Genomic DNA, 27,565 nt, shown 5'->3' on the forward strand with positions numbered 1-27,565 from the left:
TCCTTCAAATTTTTTTCCAAGAGCTTGCATACTACAAATGTCAAACTAACAGGCATGTAGCTACCTGGATCACTTTTTTTTCCTTTCTTAAAACTAGGAACTATGTTAGCAATTCTCCAGTCATATGGTACCACCCCTGAGTTTACAGATTCACTAAAAATTTTTGCTAATGGGCTTGCAATTTCATGCGTCAGTTCCTTTAAATTCTTGAATGAAGATTATCTGGGCCCCCCGATTTAGTCCCATTAAGTGTTCAAGTTTGGCTTCTACCTCGGATGTGGTAATATTTACCTCCATATCCTCCTTCCCATTTGTCATCCTACCATTATCCCTAAGCTCCTCATTAGCCTCATTAAAGACTGAGGCATAACATTTGTTTAGATATTGGGCCATGCCTAGATTATCGTTAACCTCCACTCCATCCTCAGTGTTTAGCGGTCCCACTTCTTCTTTCTTTGTTTTCTTCTTATTTATATGGCTATAGAACCTTTTACTATTGGTTTTAATTCCCTTTGCAAGGTCCAACTCTACATGGCTTTTGGCCTTTCTCCCTTTATCCCTACATATTCTGACGTCAATAATCAGATCCGTCCCATCTTCCCCTCCCTGTTGGCTTTCTGATTTTTCTTTTTTCTGCTTTCTTTCTGAGATGCTTGGTCTACAACTCCTGCCTATGAATTTTTTCCCTTTTGTTGGGATGCAGGCTTCCCATAGCTTCTGCAGCTTTGACTTGAAGTAATTCCAGGCCTCCTCCGCCTTTAGATCCACAAGTTCTTCAGTCCAATCCACTTCCCTAACTAATTTCCTTAATTTTTTAAAGTTAGCCCTTTTGAAATAAAAAACCCTAGTCACACAGCTATTTTTCTTTATCCTTCCATTTAGTTTGAACTGAATTAGCTCATGATTGCTCGAACCAAGGTTGTCCCCTACAACCATTTCTTCTATGAGGTCCTCACTACTCACCAAAACCAAATCTAAAATGGCATCCCCTCTTGTCCATTCAGCAACTACTTGGCGAAGGAATCCATCAGCTATCGCATCTAGGAAAATCTGAGCCCTGTTATTATTCTGTTATCTCTGTAATATCTGGTTTCACTTCCTGCACCAGTAGCTCTAGTTCCTCCATTTTGTTACCCAGGCTCCTCGCATTGGTGTACAAACAACTTAATTTTTGCTGTTTGGCCTCGCTCACTTTCTTTACCCGATTAGGCACGGACATTCTACCACCAGCATCACCTATGAGACTGGTTTGTACACTACCCTTCCTCCTTATGTCCATTCTCCCACCCACGACTGTATCCTTTCTTACTTTGTTTTCTTCCCTCTCAATGTTAAAATCCAGCGTGGATATTACCTGGACATCTCCCAACCATCTCCCCCAGATTCCTAGTTTAAAGGTCTCTTGATCAGTTGTGCCATCCTAGAAGTCTATTTCCCGCCTTACTGAAGTGAAGTCCACCCCGGGAGAACAGTCCTCTGCCCATGAATGCTTCCCAGTGGCAATACATCCCAAAGCCCTCCTTATAGCACCACTGCCTGAGCCATCTGTTGAGCATCATAATCTTGTCACACCTTTGTTGCCCTTCTCTAGGAACAGGCAGAATTCCTTAAGCGTCCGCCCCAGCCTGGCATGGTCTCTCTCGATATGTTCCAGCGACAATCTAGCCATATCATTTGTTCCCACATGAAGGACAATCAGTGGATTCTTTCCTGCTCCCATTAGGATCCTCTTCAGCCTCAGGTCCACATCCCGTATCTTAGCACCCGGCAGACAGCACACCCTTCTGTTCTCTGGATCAGCTCTTGTTACAGGCCTGTCTAGTCTTCTCAGTAAGAAGTCTCCAATCACGTAGACCTGCCTTTTGCTGGTGATGGTGCGATTCTCCAGTCTATCCCCTGTTCCTTCTGGCTGCAAGTCCTCTCGATTCCTATTGTCCCTTGCAATCCTCTTCAACCCATCCTGTATCCTCCTGGGGCTCATATTTGGTGTTATCTCCATTGACTCTTGCCCTCTTCCTATGGGACTAGCTGCTCTTCTCTTCTTCCTTGCCCTCTCACCTTCAGTGACCACCTGCTGTGCCCCTTCTTCATTTTCCAACTCCGCAAACCTGTTCCTGAGCTCTGTTGCTCCTTCTCTAGCCCGTCTTTGCCTCTGCCTGGTTCTCTTAGTCATATGTTTCAGCTGTCCACTTTACTCACCCAGCAGTGTCCCCTGAGAGTTCTTTGGTCCTGCTTCCATCTGCAAGTCTGAGCTTTTCCCTTCACCCTCTTCATGTCTTTGCTCCATCGTCCGCTCAAACCCCCTTCTAAACTCGACCAGAGTTTCCACCTGCATCTCCAATCCTCAGATCTTTTCTTCCATCAGCTCTATCAGGCAGCACTTCATGCAGATGAAACTCTTTTCAGGTCCCCGCTCCAGGATTATGTACATGCCGGAGCTTCTACATCCAGTCATCTTCATTGTGTCTTCCACTGCTTGGGTCACTACCACTGCTGCCTGTGTGTCTGTCATCGCCCTCTCACCTAAGTCCTGTTAGCCTTCTCTTCCAACAGAAAACCTCCTCCAACAGAAAACCTTTTCCTCCAACAGATCTCCTGCTCAAACTCCCCTGTTTACAGCTCTGTTTACTGGCTCCTGTGCTGCTGCAGCTGTCTGTATTTTTTCCCTTTTTGTTTTTAATAAAATTTACCTTTTTAAAGAACAGGATTTTGGTGTCCTAAGAGGTTTGTGCATGTTGTTTGATTAGCTGATAGCCACAGCTAATTTCCTTTGTTTTCTTTCTCAGCTCTTCCCCAGACGGGGGTGAAAGGGCTTGAGGGTACCCCACAGGGAGGAATTCCCAGGTGCTCCTTCCTGGGTTCAAGGGTTTTTTTTTTGCATTTGGGTGGTTGCAGCGTTTACCAAGCCAGAGTCAGAGAAAAGCTGTAACCTTGGGAGTTTAATACAAGCCTGGAGTGGCCAGTATTAATTTTTTAAATCCTTGCGGGCCTCCACCTTCTGCACTCCGAGTGCCAGAGTGGGGATTCAGCCTTGATGGGTAGTTGGACGTCACTGGTGCCAGAGGGTCCCAGGTCTTGTGAAGAGGCGGGATGGCAGTACCGATACAGCCCAGCCTGGAGCCGCTAGAGCACCTTGTTTCTGGGGACTTAGGACACACTAAATCCTCATGGGCACAGCTGGTGGATGGAACATCTGATTTTTTGTCAGAGTGGACTGAGAGGAAGACTTTAGACCCATGCTTATCAGAATCTCTCTTAATGTCCCAACTAGGTCCTGCAATGGATCTGTGGGGGCGGATTCTCTGGCACTAGAGTTCGACTTCATAGCAGAAGGCTCACTCCTTGCTGATTCAGGTCAATGTGCAGGAGGTGGGGGGGTTCCAAGCCTGGATCCAACTGGGGTCCCATGGTCATCCCATGAGATATCTGCTGAGGCAAAGTGCCCACCCTTCTCAGGTACGGCTGGGGAAGGACTGACAGATACTGCACCGAGCAGCAATGTGAACTTCTCCCAGGCAGTAGACGCAGTGTTGATGGTCATCGCTGACCGAGAAGGACAGTGGGCGGGGGGGCACAGAGTTTGAAGCCCATAGTACTGGGCATAGTCCGATACCCAAATGCAGAAGTGCAGGGAAGACCCCTGTAATCTACTCTACAATTATTAAAACTATTCAAACTGGTAAAACTACTAATTAATAAAACTATTTACAAATGTTTATTTAGAACAACATCAGAGATGAGGAAACTGAAGGTTCCAATGCAGACCATGCAGCAATGAGAAGGAACTGAAGAAGCAGTTGGTCCAACCCACCCTTTATTGCATTGGTCGGAAGCACGAGGTGAGCCAGGGTATGTGCACAGACCAATGAACACAACTTTCAAAACTCTCAGACTCTGAGCGCATAGTGTGCATGCATAACCCCAGTGGAACACAATAGGGACAATCACTTGAAGAAGAAGAGAGCTAGTTTGCCTTTCTTTTCAGCTGATAGCATTGGGAACAAACTCAGGAGTAAGAAGAGCAAAGTTGTTACAAAACTCTTCAGTAAGAAAGCGTTTCTTGTTCTTTATATATATCACTGGCAAGTAAAATCTGCCAAACTGTGACTGCAATTTCCACCTTGAAAATGCAGGTAGAAAGCTGTGAAAGGCAGGGATCTAGAGATTAGTATACAAGGAAACTTTAACTTTGAGAAATTGCTCACATTTCTTAAGATAACCACTGATTAACAGTGTGTAAAGTACTGGCAGTAAATCCAGTTTGCCAAAGGCAGAGAGATCATGTCATTACGGTTTCTTATCTGGAAAGTTTTACAAACCAAAAATTACAGTTTGCTAACAATCAGACACAAAAACTAATTTAATAAATCAGAAGCAAGTTACTGATTGTTAGGGCACTTATATTTTTAAACCACACATTTGCACTTGCTAGATAAAGCAGGGGCTATTGGTAGAACCAGTTAAATGACTAAAGTGGAGGCCTCTTGCCTTCGGAGCAGTCAGTCATTTGCCTCATGTGTGTGAAGGTCAGTGCAGTTTGTCGCTTTTAATAGCAGCAATAGTGACCATAATGCAATTAAATTTAACATATTTGTGGGAGTGGGGAATACCACTGTAGCATTTAACTTCAGAAAGGGGAACTACACAAAAATGAGGAAGCTAGTTAAATGGAAATTAAAAAGTACAGTCACATAAGTGAAATGCCTGCAAGCTGCATGGACACTTTTAAAAAACACCATAAGAGAGGCTACCCCAAATTAAAAAAAAAAACACAGTAAGAGACTAAAAAAGTGCAACCATAGCTAAACAACAAAGTAAAGGAAGTGGTTAGAGGCAAAAACACATATTTAACAAATTGGAAGTCAATTAGAGGAAATTAGAAAGGAGCATAAACTCTGGCAAATCAAGCATAGAAGCATTATTAGGCAGGACAAAAAAAGAATTTGAGGAGTAACTCGCAAAAGACTCGGTAACTAACAACAACAACTTTTTTAAGTATGTCAGAAGCAGTAGGTCTGTCAACAACCAGTATATCACAGGTGAGGGGGTGGGATAGCTCAGTGATTTGAGCATTAGCCTACTAAATCCAGGGTTGTGAGTTCAATCCTTGAGGGGGCCACTTAGGGGTCTGGGCCAAAAATTGGGGATTGGTCCTGCTTTGAGCAGGGGGTTGGACTAGATGATTTCCTGAGGTCCCTTCTAACTCTGATATCCTATGACAACCGAGGTCCTAAAGGAGCACTCAAGGAAGATAAGGCCATTGCAGAGAAACTAAATTAATTCACTGCAGAGGATGTGAGGGAGATTCCCACACCCAAGCAACTCTTTTTAGGTTACAAATATGAGGAACTGTCCCAGATTGAGATGTTGGAACAAACTGATCAATTAAACAGCAATAAGTCACCAGGACCACTTGGTATTCATCCAAGAGTTCTGAAGTAATTCAAATATGAAACTGCACAACTACTAACTAGTATGTAACCTATCACTTAAATCAGCTTCTGTACCAGATGACTGGAGGGTAGCTAATGTGACACCAATTTTTAAAAAGGGCTCCAGAGGTGATCCTGGCAATCCTGACCAGTGGCTTACTTAACTTCAATACCAGGTAAAGAGGTTGAAATTACAGTAAAGAACCAGAATTATCAGACACACAGATTGAACGCGATTTGTTGAGGAAGAGTCAACATGGCTTTTGTAAAGGCAAATCATGCCTCACCAATCTATTAGAATTCTTTGAAGTGGTCAGCAACTACGTGGACAAGAGTGATCCAGCAGATATAATGTACATGGACTTTCAGAAAGCCTTTGACAAGGTCCCTCACCAAAGATTCTTAAGTAAAGTAACCAGGCTTGGAATAAGAAGGAAGGTCCTCTCATGGGTCAGTAACTGTTTAAAAGATAGGAAACAAAGGGAATGAATAAATGGCTGATGAAATTCTATGTTGATAAATGCAAATCAATGTGCATTGGAAAATATAATCCCAACTAAATATACAAAATGGTCTAGATTAGTTGTTACTACTCAGGAAAGAAATCTTTGAATCATTGTGGATAGTTCTCTGAAAATATCCACTCGATGTGCACTGGCTGTCAAAAAATCTAACAATGTTAGGAACCATTAGGAAAGGGATAGATAAGACAATAATATCATAATGCCATTTTATAAATCCAGAGTATGCCCACGTCTTGAATACTGTGGGCAATTCTGGTTGCCCCATCTCAAAAAAAGATACATTAAAATTATAAAAGGTACAGAGAAGGGCAACAAAAATGATTAAGGGCATGGAACACCTTCCATATGAGCAGAGATGAAAAAACTAAGGGGGGATCTGGTAGAGGTCTATAAAATCATGACTGGTGTGGAGAAAGTGAATAAGGAAGTGTTATTTACTCCTTCACACAACACAAGAATCAGGGGTCACCCAGTGAAGTTAATAGGCAGCAGGTTTAAAAAAAAAAGGGGAAGTACTTCTTCATACAATGCACAGTCAACCTGTGGAATTCATTGGGATGTTGTGAAGGCCTAAACTCTAACCAGATTCAAAACAATAATTAGATAAATTCATGGAGCTTAGGTCCATCAATGGCTATTAGACATGATTGCCAGGGAGGCAACCCCCTGCTCTGGTGTCCCTAGCCTCTGACTACCAGAATTTGGGAGGAGACGATAGGGAATGGATCACACGATAATTGCCCTGTTCATTCCTTCTGAAGCATCTGGCATTGGCCACTCTCGGAAGACAGGATCCTGTGCTAGATGGACCATTGATAAGGCTAGGTTTTTGTCATGGGTATTTTAGTAAAAGTCATGGACAGGTCACAGGCAGTACACAAAAATTCAGGGCCTGTGACCAGTCCATGACTTGTACTATATACCCCTAACTAAAACTTGGGTCATCTGGGGCAGAGGGTGGCCCAGGGGCACTGCGGGTACTCTGGGTGAGGGAGCCAGGGGTGCTGCGGGTGCTCTGGGGGAGGGGACTGGGGACACTGCGGGTGCTCGCGGGGGCAGTGGCATGCAGCCTGGGACCCCTGCTGGTGCTGAGGGATGGCGAGCGGTAGTTTGTAGCCTGGGATCCCCAGTGCTGCTGGGGGGGAGCAGGCGGGGCTGACAGGCTCCTTATCCGACTCTGCACAGCTCCCCAGAAGCACGGACATGATGTCCCTCATCTCTGAGACAGAGGTGCAGCCATGGGGCTCCGCACACTGCCCCCGCCCCAAGCGCCAACTCTGCAGCTTCCATTGGCTGGGAACCGTGGCCAATGGGAGCTGTGGGGTAGTGCCTGCAGGTGGAGGCAGAGTGCAGAGCTGCCTGGCCGCGCCTATGTCTAGCAGATGAGGGGCATGTTGCTGTTTCTGGGGAGCCCTCCCCCTCCACCGAGGTAAGCACTGCCCAAAGCCCTCACCCACGCCTGCACCCGAGCCCTGAGCCCCTTCCTACACCGAAACACCTACTGCTGCTGGGGGGGTGCGGTGGCCTGAGACTGCCCCTGCAGTGGTCAGTGCGGCTGGCCCAGGGGCTGCCCGAGCTGCTCAAGCTGCCCCCAGGCCAGCCACACTGGCTGCTGCAGAAGTCACAGACATCCCGGAAAGTAATGGCATCCATGACTTCCATGACCTCCATGACAGACTTGCAGCTTTAACCATTGGTCTGACCCAGTATGGCCGTTCTTATGTTCTTAAACTGTTTCTATAAATTTTAGACAAAGAATTATAATTATTCCTTTCGAAAAATCACAATTGCCAAGCTTATCCAGACTCCTCATTGCTCTAACACAGTGATTTTCAAACTTTTTAAACTGAGTACTTCTTTACAAATAATGTAGGCTACCGCATACCCCATCTCAGATAGGCAGAGGTGACATGTGCCACCCCAGATTTCTGCCTTCCATTGAGCCACAGCTTCGAGGCGGGTAGAAAGTTGGCTAGATTGTCGGGCTCAACAGGTAGTGATCAATGGCTCCATGTCTAACTGGCAGCCGGTATCTAGCGGAGTGCCCCAAGGGTCGGTCCCTGGGGCCAGTTTTGTTCAATATCTTCATTAATGATTTGGAGGATGGTGTGGATTGCACCCTCAGCAAGTTTGCAGATGACACTAAACTGGGAGGAGTGGTAGATACGCTGGAGGGTAGGGATAGGATACAGAGGGACCTAGACAAATTGTAAGATTGGGCCAAAAGAAATCTGATGAGGTTCAACAAGGACAAGTGCAGAGTCCTGCACTTAGGATGGAAGAATCCAATGCACCGCTAAAGACTAGGGACCGAATGGCTAGGCAGCAGTTCTGCAGAGAAGGACCTAGGGGTGACAGTGGACGAGAAGCTGGATATGAGTCAACAGTGTGCCCTTGTTGCCAAGAAGGCCAATGGCATTTTGGGGTGTATAAGTAGGGGCATTGCCAGCAGATCAAGGGACGTGATCGTTCCCCTCTATTCGACATTGGTGAGGCCTCATCTGGGGTACTGTGTCCAGTTTTGGGCCCCACACTACAAGAAGGAGAAATTGGAGAGAGTCCAGCAAAGGGCAACAAAAATGATTAGGGGACTGGAACACATGAGTTATGAGGAGAGGCTGAGGGAACTGGGATTGTTTAGTCTACGGAAGAGAAGAATGAGGGGGGATTTGATAGCTGCTTTTAACTACCTGAAAGGTGGATCCAAAGAGGATGGATCTAGATTATTCTCAGTGATAGCAGATGACAGGACAAGGAGTAATGGTCTCAAGTTGCAGTTGGGGAGGTTTAGGTTGGATATTCGGAAAAACTTTTTCACTGGGAGGGTGGTGAAACACTGGAATGCGTTACCTAGGGAGGTGGTGGAATCCCCTTCCTTAGAAGTTTTTAAGGTCAGGCTTGACAAAGCCCTGGCTGGGATGATTTAGATGATTTAGATGGCCTTCCAACTCTGTTATTCTATGGTTCTATGATTCTATGATTCGAGAGGTTTTCAAACTGTGCGGCACGCCCCTCCTCAGGGGACCCAGAGGAACGTTCAAGGGGGTGAGCAGTGACGCCACAGAGCTCAGGGATGGAGCGCCATCTTAACCCCCTGACTCACCTCAGTTGGGCACCCAGCCTGTCTGGGTTGTGGGGGGCATGCAACCAAAAGCTGGTAACTCAATGGGGGCTCAGCTCAAAAACTGAGCCATCTCGCATTGCCGCTTGCCCCACCGAACGTTCCTCCAGCACCCCTGGGAGGCGTGCCCCACAGTCTGAAAATCTTGCTACTAAATAAAATGTTTGTCCACCATTACAGGATTTTTCTCACGTACCCCCCACTCCCGACGAGAGCTCGTGTACCCCTAGGATTATGTGTACCCCGGTTTGAAAACCACTGTCTAGCATATGCTCCTTAAAACCCATCCACCCTGAGACTTCTCTAATCTGCTGCCCTTTGGGCTTTAGGTTCAGATGCCTGTAGTGTAAGAGCAAAGCAGTGACCCTGTCATCTAAAATGCTAAACAAATCAATGGGGCTGGTACTGGTCTGAACCAGGGCTTTACCAGGTTGTCCAGTTCGGGATCATCACTGAAGAATGGTTTGTGTTCCTGCTCCTGCTGGTGTACAAAGTTCTCAATGTCCACATCAAAGCTGGCAGAGGTGATGCACTCGGAGCCCTGTGTGGCCTGCTCACACTTCTCAAACAGCAGCGTCAGGAGTGGGAAAAGAGGATGCCTGGAGAGACAGGAAATCACAACATTCTTTCTGTAAATCACAGAAGATCAGGGTTCGAAGGGACCTCAGGAGGTCATCTAGTCCAACCCCCTGCTCAAAGCAGGACCAATCCCCAATTTTTGCCCCAGATCCCTAAATGGCCCCCTCAAGGATTGAACTCACAATCTTGGGTTTAGCAGTCCAATGCTCAAACCGCTGAGCTAGCCCTCCCCCACTGCCAAAGCTGTCTTGCTGTGTATTTAACAGATTTCAGCTTTCTGCACCAGAGTGTGGGCGAGTATTACATTCACTCACGAGCTAAACAACTTTTCCAGTCTCATTCTCATCTTGTTTTCTAACCTTTAATTTACACTTGCCTCTGGGAGACAGGGGATTGCTATGCTGCTAAATTGTCAAAATGGCAGCCAGCCCAACAGGTAAATCTCCCAAACATATCTGTAGGCACCTTATTCTGATAGTTCTATAAAGCAAATTCCACTGGTTGTAATGTCACTGGGTCAGTTACCAACATTACTACAGGGATTACGGTCCAATTCTGATTGGACTGAAGTTGGTCAGTTGGTGCCATAACTTATAGTTGTTTTGAAGAGGTTTTGAGCAGCTGGATTTGGATGCTCTAGAAACAGGGTAAACTTTCACAGCAGTGGCAGTTATATTTCCTATTCCTAGAGGCTGTGCTATCTCCCCATGGGCCCCTTAGAAGGGAGTGGACACCATCTACAATGCTTGGTTCACACAGGAAGTTCTCCATGGCCTTGAACTCCTGCATGATTTGATGTTGGTTCTGCCCATAGTGGCACTAATAACAGTATAGTACACAGCAGTCCCGTGGATCACAGCATAGAGGGAGAGCATAAAGAGGCAGCAGAGCATAAAGAGTCAGCACATAGAGTCATATCACTTGCGTACCTATGAAAGGATCCAGTGAGAAGGATCCCAAGGGCTGTGCTCACCTTGACGGGGTCAGACGGAGCCTGGCTCCTCTGGGTTTGACTCTTTAAATCATTGCTTTTGTGATGGCCGGGGGGGAGCCTTTTTCTTTCAGGTCTGTGCCTCAGTGAGCCTAAGTCTGGTCCAAAACTGAAAAAAAGTCTTGGGACCCATGATAATTTAATCCATATGTACTGAACTTTATTTGGTTATAATTCAAAATTTCAACCAAAATAAAATGATCCAAAAATTGAATTTGAACCATTTCCCCCAGTTCGGCCAGCGAGACTGCAAAAGATCCTCTGAGGCAAACAGACCATTCCCAAAGGGTCTAAGCCTCAACCTCCTTTGCCCTCCTTTCCATGAGTCGCCTCATAATGTACCAGCCCAGCATGGCACCTCCCACAATGCATTGCCACCTCCCACAATGATGTTTCCCCCACCCCTGCGTTCCTCAGCCACCCAAGCCCTGACTCTGTGTTTGTGTTTGTTTTGTCTTAGTTAGACTCTCAGTTCTCCAGGGCACAGAACCTATCTCTTGTGTTTGGAAAGTGCTGTGTAATTTACAGCCCTCCATCAATGGTTTGTAGTAACAAATGTTAACCATATGTACCACTCCAATACTATTCCATGACCTGCTGCCTTGCGGGCCGCCAACATCCTGCCTTGTGGTTTCTGCAGTTTGCTACCTCTGCTCTTTGGATGTCTGACAATATCTTCATAGATGGTCACCCAACATTGTTGCAGATGGCGCCAACAGCTTGTCCATTTTGAGCCAAAAGTGCCTGAGCACCAAAGACAAAATTGTCAAAAGTGGCCTTGGACTTTGGGTGCTTCACATTGTTGGCGCCCAGTATGAGACATCCAAAACACTGCAATGCCTTAAATTGGGGGCTGTTTATAGATAATTTCAGCCCAACTGACTGGAATGTGCTTCCTGTTTTAATAATTGAATACCTATAAACCTACATTGTATTCTTCTGAATCTGTCTAGCTATGAAATAAGAATTAGTCCTCCAGAATGCACCGTATCACCCCCCAAACCCCACCACAAGTGGATAGGCCACCCCTTTTTAAGTACAACAGAGAACCAAAACACCTTTTCAAACCACTCAGCCCTCTTCTTACCCTGAACCCCTTAGCTGTGGTCAAGATTACCCCTTAGCAAAAGCGGGGGAGGATGAGAGGTCACCTCGATACACTCTGAACCTTACAGTATCTTTCCCACAAGGGAGTGGATATTTCAGTCATGGGCTCATTGTAACATTCTGGAATGTTCTATTTTCTTGATCTTTTAAGGGTATTTGAACCTTTGAAAATAATAACATAAAATAATAAATAATAAATAATAATAATATAATAAATTAATAATACCAGCAAACAATAAAAAGAAGCAAAATAGACAAGTAAAAAACCAAACTTGCCACACTCTGGGACACCTCTGCTATCAAGTTATTTATTACATAGACTCGTCTGGTGCATGTTGGTTTCAAGTTGCAGTGGGGGAGGTTTGGATTGGATATTAGGAAAAACTTTTTCACTAAGAGGGTGGTGAAACACTGGAATGCGTTACCTAGGGAGGTGGTAGAATCTCCTTCCTTAGAGGTTTTTAAGGTCAGGCTTGACAAAGCCCTGGCTGGGATGATTTAACTGGGAATTGGTCCTGCTTTGAGCAGGGGGTTGGACTAGATGACCTTCTGGGGTCCCTTCCAACCCTGATATTCTATGATTCTATGATTCTATGTGATGATCCACAAGAACCTCTTCATCTGAGTCTCTCTACTTCCCCAGCCTCATCACTTCACTTAATTCCCTTGCCTCTTGCCTCTCAGTAGTTAGCAGCCTCTGCCCTGGAAGGATTCCCACGACCTCTATCATTCCTCTATCTCGCAGATAACAGATTACTTCAGGGAACTCGGAGTGTTCAAGAGATCTTCTCAGAGATCCTTCCTGTCCCATGAGCAAAGGAAGACAGAAGGCAGAAGATTCTGGAAGTAAACCGCTGGCTAGGTAAGTGGCAGAGGGTTTTGGATTTCTGGAACAATGGCCCACCTTCTGTGGAGAGAGGGGACTGTACAGTTAGGCTGGCCTCCGTCTCAGTAGGAAACCCAATCTCTTTGGGGACAGGCTGGTTAGAGTAGTCAGGAGGGTGTTAAACTGATAGCAAAAGGGAAGGGTAAAATGAGGGAAGATATGAGCATTCAGCCCAAAATCAAGATATTGAGAAGAGAAGGCAACTCACCTTGTGCAGTAACTGTGGTTCTTCAAGATGTGTGTCCCTATGGGTGCTCCACTCTAGATGTGCTTGCACTCCATGTGCCTCAGATTAGAGATTTTAGGTAGCAGTGTCCGTCCTGCCCACACATGCACTCTCCCCATCTCATGCCCTGCACCAGGGCTATATAGTGCTGTGTGGGCGAACTCCCCTCAGTTCTTTCTCTACCATGAAGCTCATTGAAAAGAACTCCGAAGCAGAGGAGAGGAGAGTAGATAGTGGAGCACCTATAGGAGGGCACATCTCAAAGAACCACAGTTACTGCACAAGGTGAGTAACCTTCTCTAATTCTTTGAATAGTGTCCCTATGGGTGCTCCACTCCAGGTGATTCCACAGCAGGACCCCTAACAGATGGATGGGTGTGACGAGGTGTACCTGCCCCACACCAGCCTGAAAGAGTTAACTGTGCTTTGCAGGCTGAGGAAGCCCCACCCTTCTGACTCTGCTGCACATGCTCAGCCTGGAGGCAGGGTATGAAAGGAAGTAGTCCAACTCAGCCTGGGCAGGCTGCTGAAGAGAGAGGACGCAGACTGCAGGCTCTCTCCAGGGAGCTGCTACAGGCCCTGACTACAAAGCCACAGAGCTCCAGAGGGACTCCAGGCTGCCTGTTGAGCCTGGAGAAGAGATTGTGCCAGCAGGTGCTAGCCCATTTGAGAATCCCAGAGACCCGGGGGAACCATGGAGCATCACCGAGGGAGAAAGGGTCGGAAGCAGCCCAGGGGAATTAGACTTTTCTCTAGTGAGTGAACTGGGGAGCCAGTCAGCGTGTTTTGGGAGGATCCCCATTGACTCAGTGGTGAGCACCCCCACCACCACCAGGGCCCTGGCCTGGGACACCAAGGAGCAGGGAGGACCCGAGTCCCCCAACCCTGGGTGCCACACACCCCTAAGTTGCATCTCACTTCCCCAACAGGCCATCGGCCATGCAATCCCACAGAAGTGGGTTATTTTAATGACTCCGGCAATTGCGCCACATTACCCTTAGTGGAAGGGCCGTTTTATTGACTCTGGCCATTAGGCCACACTGCCCTGAGTGGAAGGGCCGCTTGATTGACTCCACTATGCCGTACTACCATGTTTTATAGACAGATTCATGAATACAGGACCTAACTGGCTGCTATACAGTTTTTTCCTTCTTCTGTCTGTACGTGACCCAGCTCTTGGGATGGAGAGTACCTATCCTGTGACAATAGAACTTCGGCATTGAGTCTAGAATTGAGGATAAAATAGTGGAGCCAAATATGGCATTGGACGCTGAGTCATGAGTGACTGCGAAATCTTCAGAGAATGTGTGAATGGATGTCCAAGTTGCGACTCTATATATATATGTGGCCAGAACATTCTTGAGGAAGGCTATGGAAGTGGAGAGGGATCTCATGGAGTGAGTTTGTATTCTAGAAGGAGGTTGAAGATCATGAGACTGGCAGCAGTAGATAATGCAGCCTGATATCCACCTGGAGAGTCTTTGCTTGGAAACTGGGGATTAGTTCTGTCCGCAATGGAGAGAAAGTCTGGGAGATTTCCTGAAGGGTTTAGTCCTATATAAATAAAAGGCTAATGCCTTCCTGACATCATGTGTGTATAATGACACATCTCTTTTGACCTGTTGTGGTTTAGGAAAGAAAACTGGACGGTGAATAAATTGGTTTATATGGAAGTCCAAAGATATTTTCAGCAGGAACTTGGGACATGGATGTAGGGTGACCTTGACTTTAAAGAAAAGTAAAGGGGAGTATGTCATTAGAGTCACTATCCCCCCTACTCTTCGAGCAGTCGTGTTGGCGACTAGAAATGTGGTTTTCACAGACAGGTGTAAAAGGGAACAGGTGGTCACGGCTTCCTAGGGGGGTCTCATAAGACATCTGAGTACAATGTTGAGGTCCCATGCTGGTGTGGGGCATCTGATTTGTGGAAAGAGGTTACCCAATCCCAGGAGGAACCTTCTTGTTATGGGATGAGCAAAAACAGAAAACCGCTCTATCATATGATGGAAGGCCATGACAGCTGCGAGGTGCACCTTTACAGAGCTTAGAGATAAGCCAGACCTTTTTAGCTCGAGTACAAATGATAGTGGAGAGGATGTAGGTGATATGGGCTTTGAGTCACACCAGTGTTTGAATCTCTTCCACTTTTGGACATATGTGACACGACTGGCTTGTTTCCTGCTATGCAATAGCACTGTCCATATCCTCAGAACGGGTTGTTTCTAAACCCTTGAACTATCTATTAGCCACGCCTTGAACCTGGAGATTGGGGAGATTAATTTGATCAGCATCCTGGGAGAGGAGATTGGCTGACAAACAGCAAGCTGACATAAGGAAACCATATTTGTCTTGGCCACATGGGCACCACAAGAATAACCTTGGCTTTTTCTTCCTTTATCTTGAGCAGCATCTTGGATATTAGGGGAATTGGTGGAAATGCATACAAGAGTCCTCAGTTCCAATGGAGGAGAAAGACGTCTCCCAGGGAGTGGTGACCCAGACCGGCTCTGGAGCAGAAATGGGAGCACTTTTGTTCTTGGCTTTAGTGAACAGGTCTATCTGTGGGACATCCCAATGTAGAAATATGCAGTGGAATATAGTGGGATCTCTCTCCCATTCATGATCTTGCAAGAAGCATCTGCTGAAAGCATTCGCTGGGGTGTTTTGTATGCCAGAAGGTAAGCAGCTAAGATGTTGATCTGGTGCAATGTGTACCAAATGCAGAGTCTCACTGCTTCGGCGGACAGAGCAGTTTATGTAAAATGTATATGACATGCTGTCCATCATGATCATAGAATCATAGAATATCAGGGTTGGGAAGGATCTCAGGAGGTCATCTAGTCCAACCCGCTGCTCAAAGCAGGACCAATCCCCAACTAACTCATCCCAGCCAGGACTTTGTCAAGTCTTAAAAACCTCTAAGGAAGGAGATTCCACCACCTCCCTAGGTAACCCATTCCAGTGTTTCACTGCCCTCCCAGTGAAAAGGTTTTTGTAATATCCTACCTAAACCTCCCCCACTGCAACTTGAGACCATTACTCCTTGTTCTGTCATCTGCTACCACTGAGGAGAGTCTAGATCCATCCTCTTTGGAACCCCCTTTAGGTAGTTGAAAGCAGCTATCAAATCCCCCCTCATTCTTCTCTTCCGCAGACTAAATAATCCCAATTTCCTCAGCCTCTCCTCATAAGTCATGTGCCCCAGCGCCCTAATCATTTTGTTGCCCTCTGCTGGGCTCTTTCCAACTTTTTCCACATCCTTCTTGTTGTGTGGGGCCCAAAACTGGACACAGTATTCCAGAGGAGGCCTCACCAATGCCAAATAGAGGGGAATGATCATGTCCCTCAATTTGCTGGCAATGCTCCTACATATACAGCCCAAAATGCCATTAGGTTTCTTGGCAACAAGGGCACACTATTGAGTCATATCCAGCTTCTCGTCCACTGTAACTCCTAGGTCCTTTTCTGCAGAACTGCTGCCTAGCCACTCGATCCCTAGTCTGTAGCAGTGCATGGGATTCTTCCATCCTAAGTGCAGGACTCTGCACTTGTCCTTGTTGAACCTTATCAGATTTCTTTTGGCCCAATCCTCTAATTTTTCTAGGTCCCTCTGTATCCTATCCCTACCCTCCAGCGTATCTACCACTCCTCCCAGTTTAGTGTCATGATTTTTATGTTTGCCCCGATCAGTGGCAGGAAATGAATACAGGAATTTCTGACTGCTCTGAGTTCCAGCAAGTTGATGTGTACCATGGACTCAACAGGAGACCACCTGTCTTGAATGGTATGGATGTTCTGGTGGGCTTCCCATTCCTATAGGGAGGAATCCATTGTTATTATTGATGTTGGGCGTGGCTGAATGAAGGAGACCCCAGCACAAACATTGTGAGGGTTCTTCCACCATTCAAAGGACTTTTTAACTACCAAGGGCATAGAGAGTAGTTTGTTTAAATGTGTTTGCGTGGTGAGTAAATAATTCTGAGGTACCTTTGAAGGCAGCACATGTGATCACTCTCCTTACAATGTACATTTTTTCATGGTCTGTGTGGTATATAAAATCTCCTCACTGTACTTTCCACTTTATGCATCCGATGAAGTGAGCTGTAGCTCACGAAAGCTTATGCTCAAATAAATTGGTTAGTCTCTAAGGTGCCACAAGTACTCTTTTTCTTTTTGCGAATACAGACTAACACAGCTGCTACTCTGAAACCTGTGTGTTGAAAGTGCTCTTGAACCAGGGTGAATCATAGAAACCGTCTGTGGGAGGGTTGGATCGCTATATGGAAGTACGTGTCATGGAGGTTGACGGCTGAGAATCAGTCCCCTTCATCCAGTGATGGAATCATTGCTGCAAGGGTTACCATTTTGAATCACTAAACCTTTATAAATCTGTTGCGTGATCTTAGTTCTAGAATGGATCTCCGACAGCTATTCTCTTTTGGTACCAGGAAGTACCTGGAGTAAAATCACTTCCCTCTGTGTTGTGTAGGAACTGGTTCTATATCACCCAGATTCAGGAGAGAGTCGATTTCCTGTCGCAAAAGGTGCTGTTGAGCGGGGTCCCTGAAGGGGAACTGGGGTGGGGGAGGAGGAAGATAAAATGGATAGAATATCCTATTGAAATAATATCCTACGCCCACTTGTCCATAGTGATATGTTCTTAGTTCTGACAAAAATGAAAAAGGTGGTCATTGAAGCGGGGGAAATGCACGTATTGTTGCAGCAGATAAGAATGGGTGTGGTAATTCAGGCTACTCCTGGGGGAATTCTGCACCACTGCACATGTGCAGAATTCATGTCCCGCACAGAATATTTTTCTCTGAAGAAAATACATTCTGCCAGAGAAGTGCTGTAGTTATGCCTTTTGCCCACGGAGCTGCTGCAGTGCCAGAACACAGAGAAGCCACTCCCAGTCAGAAGCACCTCTAGCTGTGGATAGGGAAAAGAAGAGGCGCCTTCCTCACAGCACCCTTCCTGTGAGGCAAGGTCAGGAGGCATGGGATATGGCGGGGACAGACAGCGTGGGGCACGTGGAGCTGCTTGGGGGTCATAGACTGGGGTTCAGAAGGGCTAGTGGGAGAGGACAGACTGGGGCGGAGTCTGAATGGGAGTGGGGGTGCAGGGACACATGGGGAGGAAGGTGGCTGAGTGGGGGCACAGAGATACATGGGGAGGGGTACAGGGACTCATGGGGATGGGGGTGCAAGGACATGTGGGGACAGGGCAAGGGGGTGGCTGATTGGGGGTGCAGGGCCACAGGGGGAGGAGGGTTGCTAAGGTGGGAGTGCAGGGACATATTGGGATGGGGGAGGTGGGGTGGCTGAGTGGGGGTACAAGGACACATGGGGATGGGGAGTGCAGGGACACATGGGGACAGGGGCAGATGTGCCTGACTGAATGAGAGAGACTAGGGGTCATCCAGGGTCTGCATGGGGATGGCTCCCTAACAATCCCTTCCCCCCACCTGAACTCTTAAAGTCCCTAGACTTGCTGGTGGTGATGGTACCTAAGGAGTCTGCTGCCTTGTGGGTACTGAGTTGGAGATCAGTGGTCAATCTGGTCAGGGACTGTCTCCTTGTGGTAGATTCTCTACCCAGGGGATTTGAAGCCCACTTTCTAGAGACTTTTTGAGAGGATTCCAGTGATTTCCTCTTTGAAGCTCTAGAGGAGTGTTGCATGGAAGAAGCTGATGCAGTCGGCCTGGTTGGGGACCTATATATCTCTATAGATTACAATAAATGAATCGCCTGTTAAAATTGACATTGTCTAACATTTTGCTTTATACACAATACAAAATGCATTAATATAATATAATAAATATAATACCTGGTACAGTGAAACAAATGAACAAAGATTGGCAATAAACAGGACAGTAGATGAAAATAACTATTTACATGTGTATACTTTTTTTTAAAATGTAATAACCCCTAGGAAAGAACGGTAAAACATGGACCATTTCCCCCACAGAGCACACTGGACAATTAGTACACAGCAGCACTCTCTGCCATGTCATGTGCCACTGGGACAAGGGCCAGACACTTCAAAGAGCTCCCCTATCCTAACCCTTCCCCCTGTAGGGGTTCGTTGTGGCCACTGTAAAGTTGCTATGTGGTCAGTGGCTCTTACGCGGACTGCACAGCTCTGTGGGAAGCAACCTGGCTCTGCTACACTGGTGCAGCTCATTCACTGAGTCAAAGTGCTACATACTGCATTCATCTTTGTCTTAGAATTTCTCTTTCTCCTCTGTCTGCTACTTATCCACACTGGCCTTTTTACTCTGCTGCATTGTTCACCCCATTTTTCATTGGCTATTTGGCCTTTCTGGTCCTTTTGCTCAGGTCTCCTAAGCAGAATACAAAATCAAAACCATTTGAGTTCAAACCTAGGTGAGGTGAGTTCAGCCATCCATGTGGCAGCATATCACCAGCACCAATGCACCAACTAGTCTTCCAGGGAACACTCAGCAAATTAAAACAACTCCACACCCCTACACAAACTCGTCCGGTTTAGACTTGGCTGATGATCGATGCACTTTTAGTGACATCCAGATATCTGTAGGCCTCATCCCTGAATGAGCGGAAATTAGAGCAATCATTAAAACAAGCTGGATTGGAGGGGTGCCAATCAGAATGGGGAGAGGCAGTGTGACATACTTCAATTGTGAAGCTGCACTTCAGAGGGATGAGCCTCACTCCCCTCCCCATTATCCCTGGGTAGGGATGACTCTGCCCAGAGACCCGCACACTCTGTAAAGCTGCTTGCAACTGGCCTTTCATTTTTCTGGTTAATCCCAGATTGGTGAGTTGCCATGTTTCTCATGCGAATAAGGACAGTCAAATCTCTGTCAGTGAAAAAGTAATAAACACTCTGCCTCCTGAAAGAAGAGCTGGTATTTCAGTTTTTTAAAAAACCCAGCTAAATCCAAATACTAATGTTGTGTAAAGCCAGGGGTTCCAAACTGAAGCTGCATTTAAACATGGGCAGGTAAAACTTTCTTTGGCTGCTCAGGCTTATCAAATCCTGAGGAAACGGGAAGGACAAGAACTGTGTTACAAATAAGTTAACTGCTCTCCAAATCCATACAGCAGGTTGGCAATGGAGCTGCTTAAATTTGTAACACATTCCAAACATGACACCAGATAGCTGGTCTCTTTCTCCCTATATATTTGTGGTGAATTGAAAAACCATGTGCCTCTTCCATTAAGGTCTGAAAGGCGCCTTATTTAATCAAAGCGAGTGTGCTTTAATTTTTTAAAAGTCTTGGACACTTCATGCTCCCAGGAGTCCAGCAAGCTGAAAGATCTATTAAACACATCAACAAATCAGAGGAAGCAACGGATTAGCCAAGCCTTCCAGGACCAAGACAAGAAAGTCGGGTGAAGGGGTTAAACTCTGGTATAAGTCTTCATTTGCAGCCACTAATGCTGCAGCATATTATAGTCTAATCTAGACTGATCCCAGTTTAATGCAAGATTCTCCAAGCCCTGAATAGAATATGTAAAGAAGCCTCGGCAGTCATAATTTAGGCAGCCCTGCAGAGGGTTAGCTGAGCGATATGAAAGGCAAATTCCAGACGGTGTTATGAATTATTGCGCCTTATGAACCTTCCAACTCTCAACAGATGCCTGCTGCCATTTAAACAGCCACTAGATCAATTAGAAATGAAAGGCACAAATCGACCCTGTGCAAGGGCACTAAATTACCAGGAACTAATAATCCAAGCAGTAATGCCAGGTGGTAGGAGTTGAGCAGCGCACCCCCCAACCTCTGTACACTGCACAAATTCCTTTTTCAATTTTATGGAGAGAATTAAAGTGCACACACTAGGTGGAGAAAGGACCAATTTGTAGACCCCTGTCAAATGCTCAGCAAGCAATCTCTCTGACGTGCCTACAGCTCAGGCACTTTCCTTCAAAGAGTCCTAGAAGTTGGAGATAGAAAGTGACAATTAGACTATCTAGCCCAGAGGTGGGCAAATTACGGCCCGCGGGCTGGATCCGGCCCGTCAGGGCTTTGGATCCGGCCCATGGGATTGCTTTTCGTGGTGGCGCAGGCCCTGCACCAATTTCAGAAGCAGTTGGCACAATGTCCCTGCAGCCCGGGGGGCAGAGGGCTCTGTGTGTTGCCCTTGCCTCCAGGCACCGCCCCCCGCAGCTCCCATTGGCCGGGAACGGGGAACCGTCAACGGGGGAGGTCCCTGTGGGGAGAGGGATAGCTCAGTGGTTTGAGCATTGGCCTGCTAAACCCAGGGTTGTGAGCTCAGTTCTTGAGGGGGCCATTTAGGGATCAGGGCAAAATTGGGGATTGGTCCTGCTTTGAGCAGGGGGTCGGACTAGATGACCTCCTGAGGTCCCTTCCAACCCTGAGATTCTGTGATTCTATGATACCTGGAGGCATGGCAAGGGCAGCATGCAGAGTCCTGTGCCGCCCGCCATCCCCAGGGGCCGCGCAGGGACATGGTTCCAGCTGCTTCCCGGAGCATGAGCCCTGGTCTAATGCTGTGAGTATTTGGTAGGCAACATGGTAATACTGGGGTTTGAAACATAGGGTTTTGAAGGAGTCTGGAAGAATGGAAGGTATTCCAGCATTGGAACAGAGCTTGAAGATACCTGAGGCAGAAAAAAGACAAGTTGGTGAGGGAGGATGACACCATAGCTGGAGTAAAGGAGGAAGCTTACAATAAGATAAGGTAAATTGAGCAGATAGATGGGGCTGGGTTAAATTGTGATGGTTCTTGAAGATAAGGACAAGAACACTGCACTTTATGATGGTGAGGGGGGAACTAGCCAGCAGAGGAATTGAGGGACGGCTGGTGTGATCTCAGCCACTGCATATTGAATGGACTTGAGGGAGGTCAGGCTGCAGAAGTTAAAGGCAAAAGAGGTGGCAACAGTCATCTGAACCCAAAATGCTGAAGGCCTGGGTGGGAATGTTGTTGTTGTAGACAGGGAAGAAAAGCCACTTTTTTGAAGTTTTATTTAGAAAGAAGTGGCAAGGTTTAGTTATGGGCTGGCTGCATGGGTCTAAACAAAGGGCTCAGTTGAAAATGATTCCCAGGTAACAAGCCCGAGTGACTGCGAAGATGGTGTCCACGGTGACAGATGAGAGAGCTTCAGGTGAAAGAGCAGGAGCTGTTTCGGCCATGTTCACTTTGAGTTTAAGGCTAGACATCTGTCAGAGAGACAGGGCAAACCAGGAAACTGGATGGAGGGCAACAGGTATGGAGTACAGAGGCAGTTTTGTGAGTTATCAGAGTAAAGATGGTCATCAAAGCCAAGTGAACAGGTAAGATCAATAGCGAAAGGGTTCAAAGAGAGAAAAGGAGGGGATTTAGGATGGAGCTCAATAGGACCCCCACCCACGTGGGAGACGGACAAAGGACGGAACTGAAGAAATGATCACAGAGGAGTGAGGAGAACCAGCAGAGGAGGGAGTCATGAATGCCCAGGAAGCACAACTTCTAGTGCTTTGTCCAGTCTAGTTTCAAAAATCCCAAACAATGGGCAGTGCCAGGTTAAGGCCCAGGGTTAGCGCTGCACTTTCTGAAGCCATGTGACTTCATCAAAATCCGAGTTTTCACATAAAAAGAAGGAATTTAATAGTCTTCACTGTTGCAAAGGAAACACAGAAAAAGTAGTTTGAGCATAGCTCATGCCATTATGTCTGCCTGAGTCTGCAGAGAGCCTGAAACAAAAGCTTTGACAGATGTGAACTACCCCATGCATTTCAATGGGCATCCTCACTAGCGCCATCCCAGTGCCTGGCAGAAGCAGACAAGTGCAGAGGGGCCAACTCCTGACCCAAGCTGAGGCATCCTGACTGATGGGATAATTACAGGGGATTCCAGCTACACCACTCTGACCCATGTTTCCCCACCTCCTGCTTCTAGGCACTACATAATAATAATAATTAATATAACCCGTATGGAAAAATCTTGCCTTGCCTGGCCCCAGGGAGATGGGCTAGATAGTCTAATAGTCACATTCTCTCCCCGTGAAGCTACTTCTTGAGAATGAAGGTTCCCCATGCCATTGCCCTGTCTGTATGGAAGAAGAGATGGCACCCTACAACCACATCTCCAGTGGAGGCAGGATTGTGGCACGAGACGAGGCTACAAACTTCACTTTACTGAAGTGAGTGTTACTGAAGACCAAATAACAAACAAAACCCACATTGCTAAGTTGAGCACTCAAAAGTTAGGAAAATTCCCAGTTAAATAAATGTAACAGTGCACCTTTAATTCCTCCCCCGCCCCCATGTTACATTATGTTACAGGATCCATGACTGTTTTTTTCCAGAGGCCCCTCTCTCAGACAGTGAAGCTGGATAGTGCTCAGTGATTAGGTAGTTATTCCGTCTTTCTTTTTATCCACCACAGTCTCTGTATGGCCCTAGGCCTTCTACAACACACACCAGCCAAACCTTGCACTGAATACAACATCATTAATTTATTCATAGGCATTTCTATGGCGCTTTCCACTGGATTATCCAAGTGCTTCTCAAACATTAATGAATTTATTTTCACCACACCCTTGTGAGATGAGCTGGTATTATCTCCATTTTACACCTCAGGGACTGAAGCACAAAGAGGCCATAATTTTCAGCAGTGTTCACTAATTTTGGGTGCTTAACTTGAAACACCTAGGGCCTGATTTTTCAGAGTACTTAGCACTTTATAGTACTGTATAGTTCACGCCCAGTGAATTATTTGGGGCAGGTCTTTAGCCTGTGTGATATAGCAGTAGGGTTGCCAGGTGTCTGGCTTTCAACCCTTGCAGCTCTGGTCAGCACTGCTGACCGGGCCATTAAAAGCCCGGTCAGCGGTGCTGTGGAGCTAAGGCAGGCTAGTCCTTACCTGTCCTGACTCCGCACTGCGCCCCAGAAGTGACCAGCAGGTCCTGCTCCTGGGCATGGGGGCCACAGGGCTCCACGCACTGCCCCAGCCCCAAGGACTGGCTCCACACTCCCACTGGTTGTGGTTCCTGGCCAATGGGAGCTGCAGGGGGTGGTGCCTGTAGGTGAGAGCAGCGCACGGAGTCCCCTGGCTCCCACGCCCAGGAGCCGGATCTGCTGGCCGCTTCTGGGGTGCAGCACAGTGTCAGGGCAGGTGGGGAGCCTGCATCACTGTCCGGGAGCTGACCGAGGTAAGACCGTGCCCCAACCCTGAGCCCCAACCCCCAGCCCTGAGCCCCCCAAACCCCAGAGCCCCCTCCTGCAATTCAAACCTCTCATTCACACCCCCACCCCAGAGCCCGCACTCACAGTTCAGAGCCCATACTGCCTCCTGCACCCCATCCCCCCTGCCTCAACCCGCAGCCCCCTACCATATTCCGAATCCCTCAGCCCCACCCCCAAGCCTGGAGTCCCTCCTGCACCCCAAACCCATCATCCCCAGCCCCACCCCAGATCCCACCACTCCAGCCAGAGCCCTCACCCCCTCCCACACCCCAACTCTTTGCCCCACAGCCCTCTCCCGCACCCTGAACCCCTCATTTCTGGCCCCACCCTGGAGCCCACACTCCCAGTTAGAGCCCTCACCTCTTCCCACACCCCAACCCCCTGCCCCTGCCCAGTGAAAGTGAGTGAGGTTGCGGGACAGCGAGCCACCAAGGGAGGAGGAATGTAGTGAGTGGGGACGTGGAGCCTCAGGAAGGGGAAGGGCTAGGGTGTTTTGAGCAATTAGAAAGTTGGCAACCCTATACAGGAGGTCAGACTAGATAATCACTGTAATCCCTTCTGGCCTTGGCATCTATGAATCTACGAAAGCCCAGCTCCCAGTAACTTCAGATGCATCTGCGAGTAATCAGCATTTCTGAAAACCTGGCCGCAAGTGTCTCAAGTCGGGCACACAGACAGTGGGGATCACACAACTAGTGACTACCTGTAAAAGGTTTCAGAGTAACAGCCGTGTTAGTCTGTATTCGCAAAAAGGAGTACTTATGGCACCTTAGAGACTAACCTTAGTCTCTAAAGTGCCACAAGTACTCCTTTTCTTTTTACCTGTAAAAGGTTTGGTTTACCCCAGAAGGTATCAACAGTAACGTGCTGGAGGCTTCTAAATGGAGGGAGTTCCAGGGGCTGGGTGTGTGTTGGGATCTTCAGCAGCCCTTCCCAGATAGGCTGTAGGAGGGATCTCAGGCTGAGGATCATGGGAAGGAGACAAGGCTGGTCAGATTCATTTCTGCCCCGCCTCAGGCCATGGGAGAGAGGAGCCCTGTCCTTTCCCCAGGACACAGTTTCATTTGGAATTTTGGACTTAGTTCTGGGCACCCCGTGTCCAGAAAGTGATGAGCAAAGTATAATAAATGCAGAGCAGAGTAACGAAAATTGTCCAGGGGAGGGGAGAACTGACATATAAAAACTATTAAAAGAGCTAACTCTGCTGAGCTCCTGCTGAGAGTGTGGCATTACGGCAGGCGTGAACAAACACCAAGGAGAGAGAGGAAGTATGAAGTAACAGTATAACCTGGCATGTGCCTACTGGCACTCCTAGAGTGCCTCCCACCCTGTATCTGAGCACTGAGCAACAGGATGAAAGAATGGAAGGCGAGTCTAGACAGAATGTCAGGAAGCTTTTCTTCCCCCTGCGATGTGTGCAAGGCTGTGGCCAGCTCCCCAACCAGGGTATGCAATGCACTTGGCACTGCTGCTTATATGCCCGCAGGCAGACAAATCATCCAGGACCACACTGTGCATGGCTGCTGACATGACACCAAGGAGCTGGTTACCAACAAAATTATTTCTGCCTCTGTTATATCCTAGAGGAGGCTGCCATGGCACTGGAGAATCAAAGCAAACCAGACCATTTTCTCCAATCATGGGAATGAAAAGCTCAGGCTTGTGCAATGACAGAGGGTTAGTGGTCGCCTTCACCTTCTCCTCATGGGTAGAAGTGGAGCTCCCTGTTCATTCAGTCAAAGCAGCCAGTCCTTCCAAGGTCCAATACAGACACATATGACCTACACTGGAACTGAACAGGGATCTCACTCGCTCACTTACCTCCCCCCAAAGCTATTAAAAATTTGGAGGAAATAAATCTCTGCACTAATTCAGGGAGAGTTTGATCCTCGTCAGCGCAGAACAAATAAAAGGGCTGAACTGGCCTGACATTTTACTGCAGAAGAGAGGTCGTTTTCAGCCACTAATAAAAAGGATTTGACACAGGCTAATAAAGAGAAATGAATTCCTCTAATGGCCTAATTTAGCACATTCAGCAGTGTTCTGCCTGCAAGCCAGGAGGGGAAAGGCAAAGAGAGAGTGAGGCGGGAGACAGGAGGGAAGAGCAAGAAATGGAGGGAGGGAAAGAGCATTTCAAATTCCATTTCCTCTCTTAACTCTAGTAAAGATCAGCAGAACAAAAACAGGGCGGGGAATATTCAGTTCTCCTTGTTAAAAAGACAAAGAAATAAAAGACCCTTCACAGCATGAAAATTACAGTTTTGTGTCACTGCTGTAGGTGATTAAAACGGATGTGTCTATTTCTTAGGGGGTTTAAGCCTTTATTTGGTTAAATTACTCCTGTCTTAGTTCTGGCATCTACAAAGATTCCACATATTCCCATATCTACGAGCAAGTGGGAGCGCTAGCTATTAGAGGTCAGCAGAGCCTGGCGAACTTGCTGAACAGAGACTACACTGCTGTCAGAGAAAAGGACTCACAATTCTGGGAGTAACAATGACATATACCATGAATGGAAAGTGTTTCCTCAAGACTCTGCTTTATGCTTCAAATGGCTGAGTGATTCTAGAGACGGGCCAGGAGTACAAAGGCAGAGGAATAAGAAGTTCCACATTCTCCCTCTTTAGCTAAGCCAAGGAAGAGACACTGTTTACACCAAAGGGAAAGAGTCCCATTAACTGAGAAGAGCATCCTATCATTGCTAAACACTGAGGCAGGCCTGGAGAATCAGGCCCAGACCCCCGAATAGGCATCTTACCACTTGGACTGGAAGAGAATAGGGCTCTGTCTGCTACAGGGCATTAAAACTAAAATCAAATTCACTGGGACTCTTGATGTATTCCTGCTGCTCTCCCCCCCCCACCCTCAGACAGGCTCCCAAGTGCAGAGTGTCTCAGGGAGACTGCTGTGTCTGAGCTACATAGACTGCCCAAGACAGACATCTCCTCACTGAATAGCAGAGCCCTGAGAACACACTTTGTAGAGTGGGAGTCAAAAGGAGAAACTATTTTGTAAAGTTCTTTTTATGGGTGATAAAACTCCTGATACACTATAAAACCGAGCAGTAACTCCACAGTCACTCAACCATTTTTTTCAGAGTGACCTTGGCAAGGAAGCTAAACTTCAATTACCAAACTGACCGACTGTGCAGCAATCTAGCTGCTGGGCATGGCTTTCCTTCCCCCGGGAGTGACCTTGGAAACCTCTGTTGACTGCAGGGACTTCAGTGCTGTTCAGCAGTTAAGCTTTCACAGCCCACACTAACACTTAAGGTATGTCTACACTGAAAATTCTACAGAGCCGCTCTAGTGCTTCAGTGTAGACACTGAAGGAAGAAAGGAGAGTAGCAAAATACGGACCATGGACTTCAGAAAAGCAGACTTAGATTCCATTAGGGAACTGAAGGGCAGGAACCCCTGGGAGGCTAATATGAGGGGGAAAGGAGTCCAGGAGAGCTGGCTGTATTTTAAAGAAGCCTTACTGAGGGCGCAGGAACAAACCATCCCAAAGTGCAGAAAGAA

The 27,565-nt window shown here is 47.1% G+C and overlaps 1 protein-coding gene across 7 annotated transcripts in view; it reads right to left on the reverse strand.

Moving 5' to 3' along the window:
- PKNOX2 (PBX/knotted 1 homeobox 2) overlaps window positions 1–27,565 on the reverse strand; it is a 689,215-nt gene that overhangs the window by 170,514 nt on the left and 491,136 nt on the right. For all 7 annotated transcript variants that reach the window (XM_084611724.1, XM_084611727.1, XM_084611723.1 and 4 more), the window contains one exon: window positions 9,505–9,676. In XM_084611724.1, the coding sequence (XP_084467850.1) occupies window positions 9,505–9,676 (172 nt within the window). The remainder of the gene's footprint in view (window positions 1–9,504; window positions 9,677–27,565) is intronic.

This window comes from Lepidochelys olivacea (assembly GCF_965140295.1).
Source record: "Lepidochelys olivacea isolate rLepOli2 genome assembly, chromosome: 22".
NCBI lineage: Eukaryota > Metazoa > Chordata > Testudines > Cheloniidae > Lepidochelys > Lepidochelys olivacea.